At 52.4% G+C, this 15,512-nt stretch overlaps 1 protein-coding gene across 1 annotated transcript in view; it reads left to right on the top strand.

Annotated features, from left to right (window-relative positions):
* The window catches only part of OTUD7A (OTU deubiquitinase 7A), a 358,018-nt gene extending 352,401 nt beyond the window's left edge, over positions 1-5,617 (top strand). The window contains exons 12-14 of the mRNA XM_047738332.1: positions 1,368-1,482; positions 1,664-1,748; positions 4,127-5,617. Coding sequence (XP_047594288.1) covers positions 1,368-1,482; positions 1,664-1,748; positions 4,127-5,569 — 1,643 coding nt within the window. The 3' untranslated portion in view covers positions 5,570-5,617. The remainder of the gene's footprint in view (positions 1-1,367; positions 1,483-1,663; positions 1,749-4,126) is intronic.
* The last annotated feature ends 9,895 nt before the right edge of the window (positions 5,618-15,512 follow it).

The raw sequence follows: 15,512 nt of genomic DNA, 5'->3' as shown, positions 1-15,512 counted from the left end.
CCCTGCGTGTGACTACCCAGCCACTGAGTCCTGGGAGGGGCAGCCTGTAGGTCATGGCCATGTCAAGGCAGAACCCAGCCGCCTATGGCTGGGGCAGACCAAGCCTCCCTGGACCGACCAAACCAGAGCACAGTACTGCCTGTCCCCAGCCACTTTAAACAGAAACACCCCCACCCCCCAACCCCAGCAAAACAGTGTTTCCTTTATCTGGGAGTGGAGGGTTATTTGTGCTCCTATTTTCTCTCAGCAACACTGGAGGGCAGCAGTGAGTCAGCGTTTGCAGTTTTTTATTAGAAAGTCAACTCTTAATAGTATTCAGTCATAGATTTTATTTACTTATTTGCTTTTTTGTTCTTTCCGTGACACCCTTGCCATGAATCACGGGAAATGACACCAGGCTCATGGCCACGGGGTGGCGAGGGGGAGGAGGAGGGAGAGGCAGAGTGAGGAGGCGGAGGTAGGGTAAACCCAGGGGAGGAGCAAGCTGCTGAAGCTATTCTCTTGTTCTCACTGGGCGCTGGGTCCCACAGCAGCTCAGAAGCTTCTAGCAGATCCAGGCAAACCCTGTGAACACCCCACTCCGCCCCAGCCTTTCTGAGATGGGCCAAGACTTTCCCCAGGTGGGCGTTTCACTCCGGAGCGTTTGTGATGAATGGATCCCTGGGTGCGGGCCAGTCTGTCCTCGCTGCAGTTTCCGCCTACACGTTACTTCCTCAGAAGCCTCCCTAACCCGCCCTAAAAGGCTTGCCATAGCTCCCCCCACCCCGGAGTCTGTGGTCCACTCTGCAGGGTACTTGTCACCACCTGAGATTATGAGATTTTTTGGTTACCTGGGAGCTCCTCATGGGAGCTCCCCCCCCCCCACCAACTAATACAGAGTTATTGAATGAGTTCACAAATGAGCAGATTGGCGGGCAGCCCTTACTTGCCTAATTTGTACACTGTGAGGTGACCAAGAGCCCGGCTTGGGTCCTTCCTCCGAAATAACAGAAACAGCAATAGGTTTTGGGGGGGGGGGTGTTGTTGTTTTTTGGTTTTTTGGGTTTTTTTGTCTGCTGCCCAACCGCGGTACCTCCCTTCTTACAGACCCAAATCGTTAGCAGAGCCCCGGTGATGTCTCCAACTGCTCTTCCACGCCCACAATAAATATGAAGTATTTTAAACTCTCCGTAGTGGTTTTGACACCTGTGCTCTTAACGCTCCTGCTGGCACAGATGGTCTGTGTTCGTCTCCACTCGGTTTCCTTAATTAAGGAGACACCTGGTCTTGGAACTCCCTTTTCTGGCCTCCCTGGGGGTTGCTGGGGCCTGGAGCCTCTCAGCCCGCCCGTGGGCCACCTGGCACCGCGTCTCTCTCTTCTGTTCCAGCCGTGATCCCCCTGACGGATTCGGAGCACAAGCTGCTGCCTCTGCACTTTGCCGTGGACCCCGGGAAGGACTGGGAGTGGGGGAAGGACGACAACGATAACGCCCGGCTGGCCCAGTGAGCCCTTCCCCCGTGCCCCTCCCCCAACGCCCTGAAGGGCGGCCGTCGCCGGGTTTCCCGGCGTGGGCTGGGCCGCCCGTGCTCCTCCGGAGACAGCTGGCGTGCCCCTGGGCGGGGTGCGTGCGGGCGAGCGCGGGCCCGCTGGGGCGCGTTTCACTCGGTCTTCTTCTTTCTCCAGCCTGATCCTGTCGCTAGAAGCCAAGCTGAACCTTCTGCACAGCTACATGAATGTGACGTGGATCCGGATCCCCTCGGAGACCCGGGTGAGCCTGGCATGTGCCCGGCCCCGACCAGCTGGTAGGGTCCTGGCCGCTCACTCGCCGCCCGCGCGGGCGGAGGGCGCAGCCTGCAAACGCTGGCGGGGGGCTGGTCTCCCCAGCGCCCGCCCGGCCGCCCCCACCCGCCCGGCCTGGCTCTGGCGAGAGGGGTCTCGGGTTTAGCTGGAGCGTGTGTGCCCGCGTGCTTGCGTGTCGTATGTAGGCGCGCGCTCCGGCTAGGGAGGTGGTTGGTGGGGATTTTTTTTTTTTTTTTTTTTGGTCCCTTTATTTTCTCCAGAAGGAGAGGAATAAACACACCCACTCAGAAAACAAACCGTAGGCAAGTCACAACACAAAACTATCTCTGCCGAGATCGGAACACGATGTGCTGCAGCGGAGCAGAATTAATTATAAACTGTGTGTGGGTCCTTGGAAAAGTCAGGGAACCGGGAGCGCAATTCCTCAGCGCCCCCTCCTTCTCTCCGCCTTCTCCATCCTCTGGGAGGGCAGTGAGAAGAGGAGCTGCCTGCCCCCACAGGGCTCCTCCCCCAGGGAGAGTCTGTTCTGTCCCTGCTTCGAGATGCTAAGGATTCACTTTAAATGTCTGATTGATGTTTTTGTTATCTCAATAGTGAACCCTCAGTGAAAGGGATTCGTATTACATTTAAAAAAAAAAAAAAAAAAAGACCCCCTTAGACATCAGTACACTTGGCCAATGGCCATGAGGTGGGGCTCATAAGCAATATTAAAAGGGCAACTGGAGGAAGGTAGTAGGGTGGTGCCTGGCACAGAGTCGGTAGCCAGGCTATGCCAGGCCCTGCTGAGGATGTTTTCATACATCAGCCTTTACCTTTATTTAATCTTCATAAGACTCCTGGAGGAAGGTACTGATACCCATTATACTGAGGACACAAGGGGACAGCTGGTGACAGCCTGGCTCCAGAGTCCAGCCTCTTAACCTCCACAGTGACCTGTCAACTGCCTGGATGATGCCCGTGTTGCTGGGGGTGTTCTTTCCTAGCACACACACATGGTGTGAAGACAGCAACTCTAGATCTAGAACCGGGAGGCTCTTGGTCTGGGACACAGCTCAGCATCACAATGAGCAGAACCCCCTGCCAAGCCATGGCGGTCCCCATGTCAGATTTAGGGCCCCGCAACAGCCTTCCACCCCGAGGACATTTCAGCCAGGGCTCCTTCTTCACTGAGCTCCCACCAATGGCCACTGCCAGCACCAAGCACAGCCCCTTTCCTGGGCTAAACCCCCGAGCTTCTGCCCTTCTGTGTCACTGAGAAACCATTTTGAGACCTCTTCCTCCTTCCAGACCCAGGACAGGGTGGGAAGAGGAAGAAAGGAATTTCAGACTGGGAGGTGGTGAGGGCTGGCTCCTGCTTGCTTCTGGGGACTTGGTTGCAGGAGGCCTCTTGGACCCCTGTCTTGGACTTGCTTGGGGGAGGGAGTGGACAACAATAAAATGACAGAACAAGGGGGCCTTCTCCCAGGATCTTCCCCTAGAGGCCAGGAAAAGCCCATTTCGGGGTGAGCACCAGCTCCAGCCACTCAGCCTCTAGTCGGAGGTTCCTGCTGTTCACCCAGTGACGCTGTGGGAATTCTCTCTCCTCCCTCAAGAAGGAGCCTCCACAAGGCAGCAGTAGGTTGCACTCACTGCCTTTCTCAGGCTCTCTACCTCCCCCATGGTCCTCCAGGTGCCCACACTGGCCTTGCCCTCCTTACTGGCTGACCGTGAGCCTTGCCCAAGGTGTTCACAGTGATGCTCCCTCCTCACACCCTAGGAGACCTTTCTCTGGGAATGGTAACATCTTTCCTGCTAAGCGCAGGTCCTGCTTCAGAATCCTCAGTTTAACACTCTGCATTGTCTGTCTGTGGAAAGGAAACCCTAGAGTAAAATGGTCATCCTTGGAACTAAGGGCATATTTGTTCCAATGTGAGGGCAAGAGGTCTATCCCCTGCCTGGAATGAATAGGTGAGACATCCTTTTTAGGAGAGACACCTACAGATGCGGGTGAAGTGTGATCCTTTCCAGAAGGCCTCTAGCTCTAGAGGCCAGCTGGGACCTGTGTCTGGTTATAGACCAGCCTCGCCAGGGCTAGAAGGACAGAATCTGGGCATGGTAATTCTAAAATGTTAGGCTCTGGAACTCAGAGCCAGGTGGGTATCTTCATTTTGCCCAAACTCCCCGCCTCGGCTTTCCAGGCTACCAGCAACCTGAGCTCACCAAAAGGCATCCTGGATTGGGGCAGTGGGATCCCAAGGCCCCACCTTAGCAGACTGGGAGCCAGGGTGGTCTGCCTTGGTTGGTCCTACGTGAGGATGGCTCTTATCTAAACACCTTCCTTCTTTCCCTGACCCTCTCCCGCTACAGGCCCCTCTGGCACAACCTGAATCCCCAACAGCCTCCGTGGGGGAGGACGTGCAGTCCCTGGCCGACTCCCTGGACTCGGATCGGGACTCGGTGTGCAGCAATTCCAACAGCAATAATGGCAAGAACGGCAAGGAGAAGGAGAAGCAGCGCAAAGAGAAGGACAAGACCCGCGCGGACTCCGTGGCCAACAAGCTGGGTAGCTTCAGCAAGACGCTGGGCATCAAGCTAAAGAAAAACATGGGCGGCCTGGGCGGCCTGGTGCACGGCAAGATGGGCCGCGCTAACTCCGCCAACGGCAAGAACGGCGACGCACCGGAGCGCGGCAAGGAGAAGAAGGCCAAGTCGCGCAAGGGCAGCAAGGAGGAGTCGGGCGCGTCGGCGAGCACGTCGCCGTCGGAGAAGACCACGCCGTCGCCCACGGACAAGGCGGCCGGGGCGTCCCCAGCCGAAAAGGGCGGCGGGCCGCGGGGCGACGCCTGGAAGTACAGCACGGACGTGAAGCTGAGCCTCAACATCCTACGCGCCGCCATGCAGGGGGAGCGCAAGTTCATCTTCGCCGGCCTGCTGCTCACCAGCCACCGGCACCAGTTCCACGAGGAGATGATAGGCTACTACCTGACCAGCGCGCAGGAGCGCTTCAGCGCCGAGCAGGAGCAGCGACGCCGCGACGCCGCCGCCGCCGCAGCAGCCGCGGCCGCCGCCGCCTCCACGGCCAAGCGGCCGCAGCGCAAGCCAGAGACCGAGGGCGCGCCGGGCCCCGAGCGCGCCTCGCCGGGCCCGCCGGCCGGGCCGCCCACGCAGCTGGTGCTCAAGCTCAAGGAGCGCCCGAGCCCCGGGCCGGCGGCGGGCACGCGGGCGGCGCGGGCGGCGGCGGGTGGCGCGGCCTCCCCGGGCCTCGGCGGGGGCGCGCGGCGCGCGGGCACCAGCGGACCGCTCTCCGGCCGCAGCCCGCCGGCGCCGGCGCGCCAGAGCGTCATCCACGTGCAGGCGGCGGGCGCGCGGGACGACGCGTGCGCGCCGGCCGTGGGCGCGCTGCGGCCGTGCGCCACGTACCCGCAGCAGAACCGCTCGCTGTCGTCGCAGAGCTACAGCCCGGCGCGCGCCGCCGCCCTGCGCACGGTCAACACGGTCGAGTCGCTGGCGCGCGCCGTCCCGGGCGCCCTGCCCGGCGCGGCAGGGGCAGCCGGCACCGCCGAGCACAAGTCGCAGACCTACACCAACGGCTTCGGCGCCGCACGGGACGGCCTGGAGTTCGCCGACGCCGACGCGCCGGCCGCCCGCTCGAACGGTGAGTGCGGCCGCGGCGGCCCGGGGCTGGCGCAGCGGCGCTGCCAGCGCGAGAACTGCGCGTTCTACGGGCGCGCCGAGACCGAGCACTACTGCTCTTACTGCTACCGCGAGGAGCTGCGGCGGCGGCGCGAGGCGCGTGGGGCCCGGCCCTGAGGGCGGCGCGCGCGCCAGCTTTTACCATAAAGGATTCCTTTTCCATTCTGTCGGTGTCTTTTTTACATGCCCTGGTCCACCGGAAGGCCGGCGACTCCTCGGTCAGTGCTGTGTACGTGTTTGGTCCAACGTTCCTAATGGTGCCTGAACCTACACTGACGCCACTCAGGTAGTAGACGGATAGGAAACAAGTCATACTGTTGGAAGTGGGTGTGCTAGCTAGCATCTGCCTCGTACCTGTGGAAACTCAATAGCCATTGCAAGAGTATTTTTGTTCCTCAATAAGAGAAATAAAGAAATTTGCAGCCCTTTGTTTTTAGAAGGGAGTGTTTTACCTTTTTTTTTTTTTTTTTTTTTGCTTTTTTTTTCCCGCCCCCACCCCCACCCCAGCCCAGCGACTGACCTCTTCCACGTAGCGATCACACGTGTGCGGTCGGTACCACCCAGGGTTTAGAAGCAAACCCGCAGCCCGGGATAGCAGCGGGGGCTGTGCTGCGGGCCCTGCACCTGCTTCCCCTCCCCAGTCCCGGGAGGACAGGGGGCAGGTGCCGCCCGCTCACGCGGTCTAGTGGTCGCAGGGGCCCTTTAGGAATACACTGCTCCATCGCATAAGCAAAACCTCCTTCCACGCTCCCCTCTCCCCCAAAAAACAACCCCTGGCTGGAGCAACATTCACACTGCCATCAAAGCCACAGGCGTCCTAGGATGGGCACTGGACAACCTACCTCGCAGGGCGCAGGGAGGTGTAGTGATGGCTCCCGGTGCCGGGCAGCTCAGGTGACAGGAGCTTTCCAAAGACCCCTTGGGTCCAAAAAGCAAGATTCCTAACTCACTATTTGGAATTGCCCATGTATGAGCAAAGATGATAGTCTGCTCACATTGCTCCTTTGAAGACCCTTCCACAGTGAACTATCGCCGGAGGGCCCCTAGGAAGTGATTACAGGTGCCCCAGGAGAGAGTCGAGGTCATTGTGTAAGCCCCCACACTAAGCTACTTTGAAACCCGTCCTGCGCCCCTTTCCAAGGGGAAGAGGCTGAGGGCAGCCCGCAAGGAAGCCCATCCCCACCTCCACCTGCATCTGTCTGGGTCAAGCCAGGTAAAGGGGCGCCACTCCCATTGGGGTCCCCTCTGCAGGGTAGGGTAACCCTGCCTGTGGCTCCCTAACACATTGAGGGGGCAGCCCCATCCCTGAGCGGTCCCTTTTTTGGTGCCTCCTACATTTCTTGAGGAAAAAAAAAAAAAATGTGTCCTTAGCTACCCTATTTTGAGCAGCAATATGCAGCCTCTTCCTTCCAAGATTACCTCTGGAGAATCCCATTCTTGGCCAAGGACACTGAGGAGTTAAATCTGCCTCACTAAGGAGAGATCTTGTTTCCAAGAAATACGGATAAGATGGGTAAAATCCTCACTAGCAAAAGAATACTTTAAAACCTGCGGGAGCCTTAGAATAGCTTCTAATAATCCTAAGAAAGAAAGAAGATAGCACCCAGCTTTGCTGTGGGTGTATCCTCAGAAAATTCAGGAGGTAGACCATCTCTTCATTGGAGCCAGCTTCTCCTTCTCCAGAAAGGATGCTTTTTCCCTCTGACATAAAGAGCAGCAAAATAAATTAATTAATTAATTAATTAAATAAAATAAAAACAAAAAAGAAGAGGGGATTTTGTTTTACTTGTTTGAAGAATTATAGTAATTTGAGTATCTCCTGTGAGTAATTCCTTTTTGTTTTTAATTATTCCACAGCACGTGGAGTTTTCAGTAAGTTATTCAAGTTTTGCATAAGTGGTTCCTTACCTAAATCAAAATTATTTATTAAATAGAATCTTTAAGAAATTTTTTGGAAGTTTTACTTTTCACGCCGAACAATACTTTCAATGTGGGATGATTACTAACATCCATGTCCCTCATGTTACTGGGATTTCTTTTTTTACTCAGAAAAAAAAAAGTTTTTTAAAAATCTCTCATCGAGAGGGTTTGTGGAAGCTTTTTGAACTGCTTCTTTGTGTCATGCTGAGCAACTGCTTTGACATCCAAAGCTTCGAGGTCACAGGAAGTATTGCATCATGTGTAGACACCGACTATGGCTCTCGCCCCGCCCCTCACTCTTAGAAGGTTGAGACAGCCAACATTGAAAATGCTTAATTGTGCGTTCTGAAACCAAACTCATGTGCACAAGAAGTCAAAAAGGCATAAAGTAAAGTAAATTTGCTTGTTTTTTTTTCATTTTCTAATGTTAAAACAACCAACCAGAAATTTCCCACATTGGCTATGCAAATATTTTATCTTTCTCATGCCAGGTTAAAAAAAAAAAAAAAAAGGTGGGGGGCGGGGTGCAAGCTGAGAATAAACATGGTCCATTGTAAGACCAGAGAAAAACCTTTGAAACCAGGCAGTATAATCCGTAGGTATTCTTTTTTTTAATGGTGACATGTTCTATCTCGAGTTTCAAAGTCCCCTCCACTCCACCACACCCATTGATGTGCCATGAATAAAAGCCTAAGATCCAACTACCCGGCCACCATGGTGGCTTCCCCAGCCATGTGGAAGGCCCCAACTTCATGTGGTCACAAGGTGGCTCAGCTTGCCAGGGTTCCTGTGGGTGCTTGTCCACACTGTTTACAAAAAGCTGTTTCCTTTTGTGAAAGATCTGGATCCCTTTCTCTAAACAGTATTGAAACAGTGAGAGAATCTACCGTTACATTAAACTTTCTAGTCCAGTACGCCAGTAACGTCCCATGTCATTCAAAAGAGTTCTTTAGACCTGGTCCCTGGCCGGAGTTCCCTCAAACCAAATTAGTTTGTCAGGCTGAACAGTAACTATTAGAAACGGCTGTGTTGTTTACAAGTGGGCCAAGAAGTCCTCTAATATCCTTCTGTGACGTGGGGACCCCTTGTGGATCAGGGAAAGGTTAAGTGGATTATAGACATTGGAGAAAAGGAAGAAAGCCAGTCTTGATTCTAGAAAGGCTGAGAGCCCCACCTGAGCACACGTCCTGGACTTGGAGTGCATGGCAGACCCTGCCTGTGAATGGCCTTCTTGTCTGATGTGGCCACACTTCCCTTTCCGGGAAGGTCAGATGTCTCTAAATGATAGCATGTTTCCAGAAGGATCCTAGATACTTCTGAACCCCAGTGGATGTTGTTTGAGTAATTTGCTTCACATTTCCCTCACATGCAATACCTGGGTATATGATATTTTTTAAATAATGTATTGTTAAAGGAAGGTGTTTTTAAGTGTATTCTGTTTGTAGACTTTATGCTATGTTATGTTGAAATTTTACAAGCCAAGTTTAAACTGTACTATAGAAATTATTTTTATATTATTTTCAGAATATGCCACAGAGCAATATTTTGCGCCCTTACATTGTCACAGGGTTGTCCCCTTGGAAGGGTAACTGTAGGTGGGAAGGGGCTCCACACTGTGAGCTCTTGGGTATAAGTGCTTTTTGCTATTTGCTCACATCTCCTCTGAAAGTGGGAATATGTAAATGTTTTCTTTTTTTATTGGAAGCTTGATTTTTTTTTTTTTTTTGTTCTGTTCATGGATTTGGGTACTGCACCTTTCCTCTTAAATGAATACTTTATACTCACAAAGTTACTGCAGACTTTCTCTTACCTGTTACCACCCAGTGACTCAAGTGGAGTTCTGAAAAGTTTGAATCTGTTACTTTAGAATTTTAATACTTTCCAAAATGATTCATTAGTTCTAGCAGCTTACCATCAGGAATTTGGCGACGGGAGATAAAAGGTTTCTCCACACCCCGAGTGCACATGGTTCTCACCCCCCTCCCTTAGCACCCACAAGCTTATTTTGCAAACCACTCTACTTTGCACAGATAAACTTAACCTATCAAAATTTATTTCACATTAATTAGGGGGAAAAAAAAGGGCTGTACTTATCGGTGGTGGGAAATTTGTGCAAGGGGGTTAAAAAAAGCTTTGCCAAACCCACGTGTGTGTTAAGTTCCATCTCTGCGAGTCTTTCATGTTTACTTACAAGACCTGGAGTAAAAGCTGAAGCATGTTTGGGGTTTCTTTCTTTATGACACGATTCCTTTCTCCTCATTGTGGTGTGGACTTTACAAAATAAGTTCCTCCAGTGGTTTTTTTTTTTTTCTTTTTCCCTTTTCTTTCTCTCAATGCTTCTAATAAATAAGACAAAAATGTGTTTCCGTGGCTGAGTGAGCCCCGCCTTGCCAGACTTCGGCCACTGTGGCATCACCCCGTGGCTGCTGAGGTGGCCTCTGCTCTGGCTAGAGTCTGGTTCTGCTTTCACCTGAGGGCAGACACACCATGCAAAGCCCCAGAGGTGGCTGGCACTCCCGACACCAGAGAGAAGGCACCCCCTTCCCGAAAGCCTTAAAGTGGTGGCTCTCTGGAGACCCTGGGCACCACCTCCCCATTCAGTCCTGACTGTCAACCATTTCCTACTCACACTGCCCCACTTGGGTATGGCTCTCCAGGGCAGAAGGGGGGTGCTCAATTTCATCCTTTCATCCCCGACCACCTGCATCCCTCCCCACATCTACTCTGCAGCACTGGTTCTGCCGGCACAGAGTGAGTTTCTGACAGTGCTGCCTGTGGACGTGGGGGTGGGTCCAGGATAGCTGCTCCTGGAAAGATCTGCAGGGCATGCATGGTGGGGACCTCCCACTCCCCTCAAGAAGCACCCCCCCCCCACCACGGGCTGCATGGAGCACCTCCAGGGTGCAGCATTTTGGAAGACTGGTACTTTGGCTTCAAGCAGAGTTCACAATGGCCTGTTGGCAGTTACATAGTCAGCCCCAAAAGAGGTCCTCCTGGGACCACACCACCTCCAGCAGAGAAGAGGGAGGCTGAGGCCCTGCATGCACCCTCCAAAATGACTGGCATTTGTGGGCTCTGCAATAGGGATATGCTTTACTCCAAGGGGCCGACTTAACCCATAACCCCAAGGACAGCACAGAAGCCCTTCTCACCAAACAGTCCTCGCCATGTCACTGTTTCTATTCCATTCTGCAAAGTAGTTGGTTGAAATTTGCATTTTCACTGTTCTATTCTTGCAAAAAAAGGAGTCCCGCCAGCCTCAGTTGTGTGCATACAGAAGGATACCCATGGCTTATGCTTTTTTATTCACCAAGAGAGCACCTTAGTACATACATGTGTGTACAAACATATGTGTATGTGTGTATACATATATACACACGTATATACAATCAGTTCTTTACAAGGTGAAGAGTAACAGTTGATTTTAAGGGTATAGGCTGAATCTACTCAAGACCAAAGCAATCTTAATTTAACGAGGACAAGTTAGTAAAACCAGCTGTTTGACAGTATTGACAGACAGTGGAGGATGACTCTCAGTGAAGAAACAGCCAAGTCCTTACAAAGACCATTCCCACTCCAGCACTTCTCTGACCTTCTCCTCCTCCTTGTTAACTGCTCCACCGCAGCAATGTGGGCCTGCCTCAGGGCCTTTGCACATGCTGTTCCTCCTTGCACGTGGAATGTTCTCTGCTGCCCCGCCCCCCGCTCCTGCCTCACCCTTAATTACCTGCCAGTCTTTGCTCCAATGTCACTTTCAAGGAGGCCTTCCCTGATTTATTGAAAAGGACAACACACCTCACCCTCCCTGCCACCTCCCTGTGCATTGTCTGTGTGTTTCTTACCATTTGAGTGCTGCACATATGAATTATTCATTCACTTTATCTCCTCCCCCGAACCTCCCATAGAATGTAAGCTCCATGTGGGCAGGAATTTCTGTTTGTTTGCTCACTGCTATATTCCTGGTGCCTACAACAGTGCCTGACACGTATTAGGCACTGGATAAATATTTGTAGAAGAAATGAAATCAGTTATTTGATAACTATGAAGCCTAGTAATACCCGTTTCAACCTTTATCAAATTCATAGTCCACTACTGTTCCCCAAGTGGGGAAAATTTTAGCTGATAAAGCAGCATGGCTGTTCCAGCCTGTGGTCTGTGATGCCAGATAGGACAGTGAGCACATCAATCCAACCATGGCAGGTTTCTTCATGTCTCTGTGAAGGCCTGCCCGGTGGCCCTCCCCCACAGCTATGAGACCCCACTGTTTACAGAAAGCTCTCTGGAACAAGCTACAGTAGGGGCAGTTTCCCCACAGGGCGCCTCTCACTGTCAGGCACACTGTGATGGACCTCCATGATGTCATTGTAGGCCTGGACCATTTTAGGGAGTCCCTTATAATCAGCCCTGTGGACACTGTTCCTCCACAGTGTCTCCAGGAAGGCTGGCATTCCTTCCTGTAACAAACTCAGGGGGCAGCGGATGACCCAGCCCAGGGAAGGAAGTCAGTCTGACCACTAGAAAGACCCATCCTCTTGTCACCAAAAGCAGGCCTGCAAAGGAAGAGGAGCTTCTCACGCAGAACAGTGGGGCAGGCATGGGTAACTGGACTGACAAAGTTGGGAGCAGCAGGGGCAGAGAACCAAGGCCCCTTTGAATCTCCCCCTCCATCACTGGCGGGCATGTGCTGGAGGGACAGAGCCTTGACACCACAGAGCCAAACAACACACACCTCCTTGGCTCTGGCCCCCCCAGAGCAGGAGGCCCTCAAATGCAGTCAGGTGACCTCACTCACCAGCAGGGGTGCTTCCTCCTCGGAATTGCCCACCCCTGCAGGATGATTTTCACAACTACCTAGCATTGGTGTTTACTTCCAGGTCCTTTGGCCAAATGTGTTTTCCTCTAAGAGTTGTTGGCAAAATACTGTTATAAGCTTCTTATAGGACCTTTGTCCTACTGTAGCCTAGGTAAAAGGCTTTGTCCTTCTCTTGAACCCCCTTCCATGTTTTTTGCTGTCATTTCTCTGGGTGCCATATATTAGGGTCCCTCATGGTGAGGATGTGAGGTCCCCTTCATAGCAGTCCCTCTGCACCTGCCCGGCAGACAGTAAGTGGGCCCACACATGGGTGACCCTTTGCTTAAATTGCCAAATAAACAGCGTCCCTTTCATTGCTGCCCTAACAAGCTGGGGGCGCACTCCTGCCAGTACTCAGAACACGGGCTTTCCCAGGGCTGCCCCCTTGATCCACTCCAACCTTTCTCCAGGGGCAGGTGCCCTGTGGTCTGCCTGAGTTCTTTCTACACATTCTTCCCACTTGCATGGAATGGGATCCAAACACCTGATTTGGAATTACAGTCTGGCAGGCAGGAGTGGGGCGACTTGTCTCCACTAACTTATGACCAAAACTAGTAACACAACCATGATCATGGCCGGAGATCCGCCATGGCCCAGAGCCTCAGTAGAAAGGCAAACTCCACCTCTGACAGAGCCGGTCACCGTTCGACACAGGAGGGAAGCCTGGGTCCTCGGCCACGCCAACAGAGGGGCTACTAGAGGTGCAGGGAGGCTGGCCTGAATCTGCTCACAGCCTTGCCGCAGAGCCTGAACCCTGTTCACCATCATCTTTGATTAAGTTGGTCTTGTTTTAACCGAGGGCTATTGAAGTGTATTTGCTTTGTTCCTTCAAACATGCATTTGGCGATGGGAGTCAGTGAATGTTATCTGTTTCTGTTCTTTTTTTTTTTTTTTTCACTTATTTGACCCATTTCAGGATGAAATACATTGCTTTGTTTCCCCAATTTATTCGATTCCTGTGGACGAGAGAGAACATGGAGGCAAAAACGGATCATAAATCCCGTTACTTTGACCAAGTTACCCAGAGCCCTTGTCTACCTGGGAGTGTTCATTCTAATCCAATGCAAATATTCTTTTCCACCCGGTCCATTCTTGGAGAAGGAACCCGTTCTAAGAGCTGTCTTTCGTGGTCGGGTTGTTACTTTATTAAGTATTAAAGCACTAAACCAATTTTTGCAATATGTAGTAAATCTTGCTTTCATTTTGGAAAACTTCCAGTAATGACTACTGCACTTTTTATAGAAGAACTGTATTTCATTTCTTTCTTTTATGAAAGATTATTTCAAGTAAAAATAGCTCTGTAATCCGTGTGACACGGCTTCTCCATTCCTTGACACAGAGAGAAGCTTTCATGCCTACTCAATAAAATTAACATGTTTGTAAAGCACTGGTTGGTCCAATTATTTGTTCGCTCCTGTGTTCCTGGTAAAACAGTATCTAAGAAAAGCTTTATGGCCCAGAGGGAGAAGATTCTATCCGGCATCCATTCACACCAGCCGTTTTTAAATCAGATGAGCTATAAACCAGTTATCACAGTTTCATCGTATAAGAGACAAAAAAATGATCCTTTTAAAAATGGTCATGACACATTCTATCTGAATGAAATTGACAGGATTTTTTTAACACCACCTTTTTTTTTTTTCAAGATTTTATTTATTTGACAGAGAGAGACAGTGAGAGAAGGAACACAAGCAGGGGGAATGGAAGAGGGAGAAGCAGGCTTCCCACTGAGCGGAGAGCCAGATGCGGGGCTCGATCCAGGACCCTGGGATCATGACCTGAGTCGAAGGCAGACGCTTAACACTTGAGCCACCCAGGCGCGCTGACAGGATATTTCTTAACCCATGTATGCCAGAGGGGCCAACGTAAGCAAGAGGATACCAGCAGGGAGCGTAAAGGGTGAAAGTGGATTCACAGGCGGCCTCATGGAATCTCCCTTGCGGAAGGCTGGGGTTGGAGTGAGAGCAGGGCAGTGTGAATTAGTGTGGACAGAAGGAGAGGAACGATGCTCACCTGGCCTATGGGACCCTCTGAGCCAATGGCCTCTACACACTCCTCAGATCAGCGTTGAGGCCAGTAAGACTCGTCCATGTCTGGCTCTGATGTTCTTAGTTCTCTCAGGACAGCCAGAGAATCCCAGAGGAAAGGCAGATTCTCCCACGGGTGCGGTATGGGAGGGGACGGGAACCCTGCACTGGGAGACAGAAAGCCAGGCCAGGATTCTTAAAATGAGGGATTCGAGACCAGGAGCTCTAAGTCCCCAACCAAATCAAGGAGTCTGTGTCATTTAGGGAAAAAGAAACTGGGAAACTGGACGAACAGGTAGATCAAATGCACAAAAAGGGAACAGAGAGGTCCCGTGGTGAGAGTGCCTGTGGGAAGCAGCTCAGCACGGGGCTGGGCTGGGGAGCGAGGCTGAGAGGCCCGGTCATTCAAAGCTGCAAGGGAAGAGAGGAAGAGGGTGGACTCCACAGACCTGGCCTCAGACTTCTGCAAAGGGAGGCTGCCCAACCGGTGCCTCTGCTTCTGGGGTCCAGAGGAGGAACCCCGCGGGGCTGGGTTCCCATCTTGGAGGAGGGGCTGCTGTCTCCGGTTCTGCAGGGCCCTCCACGTGGGGGAGAAACAAAATTAGAACCAATGGCAGCTGCTAAGTGAGGGAGTATTGCCAGGACAAGTTGGCGGGAACTGGAAGCAAAAGGAAAGAGCAAGTCCTCGGTGTCCGTGTGTCTGTCTAGGCACGTGCATATGTGTGGATACATGCATACGTGTACGTGGCCACGATACACACGCACGTATGTGGGCATGCCCACACGTGTGTTTGCACACACGAATATACACACACCGAGCATGTAAGTAAGGAGATACGGCTCTCTGCCTCAGTCGCCTGGTCTGTCACGGGCCGTGGGGCCGTGACTGATATTCACAACCTTCTTTCCATGACCCTTGCGCTCTGTCAGAAGGTCAGCTTGCTGGGATTCCTTACCTGATGGATAACACCCACTTCCACTTCTGAAGGGTCCAAATCCTCAGCAGTCCTGCTGAGTTTACCATGAACTTTTATTTTGGGATGTGGGTATAATTAAGAGCACCCTGAGGAGCCCCTGGATTTCAGACATCAACGCCCTGGCACCCACGGGCTAGCAGCAGCTCACGTTTTCCCTGATAATGAAGTCCCCAACCCCTTACCCATGCAGTGACTCCGTTCTTCTCATCGATGCTGTAGTTTGACAAACCCAGAATGGCCCGGTGTCAGCTTCCCATCCAGTCACGCCGCTGCGTAGACCGGGT

This window comes from Lutra lutra, chromosome 7, assembly GCF_902655055.1.
Source record: "Lutra lutra chromosome 7, mLutLut1.2, whole genome shotgun sequence".
NCBI lineage: Eukaryota > Metazoa > Chordata > Mammalia > Carnivora > Mustelidae > Lutra > Lutra lutra.
This window is presented reverse-complemented; position numbering and strand designations above follow the sequence as displayed.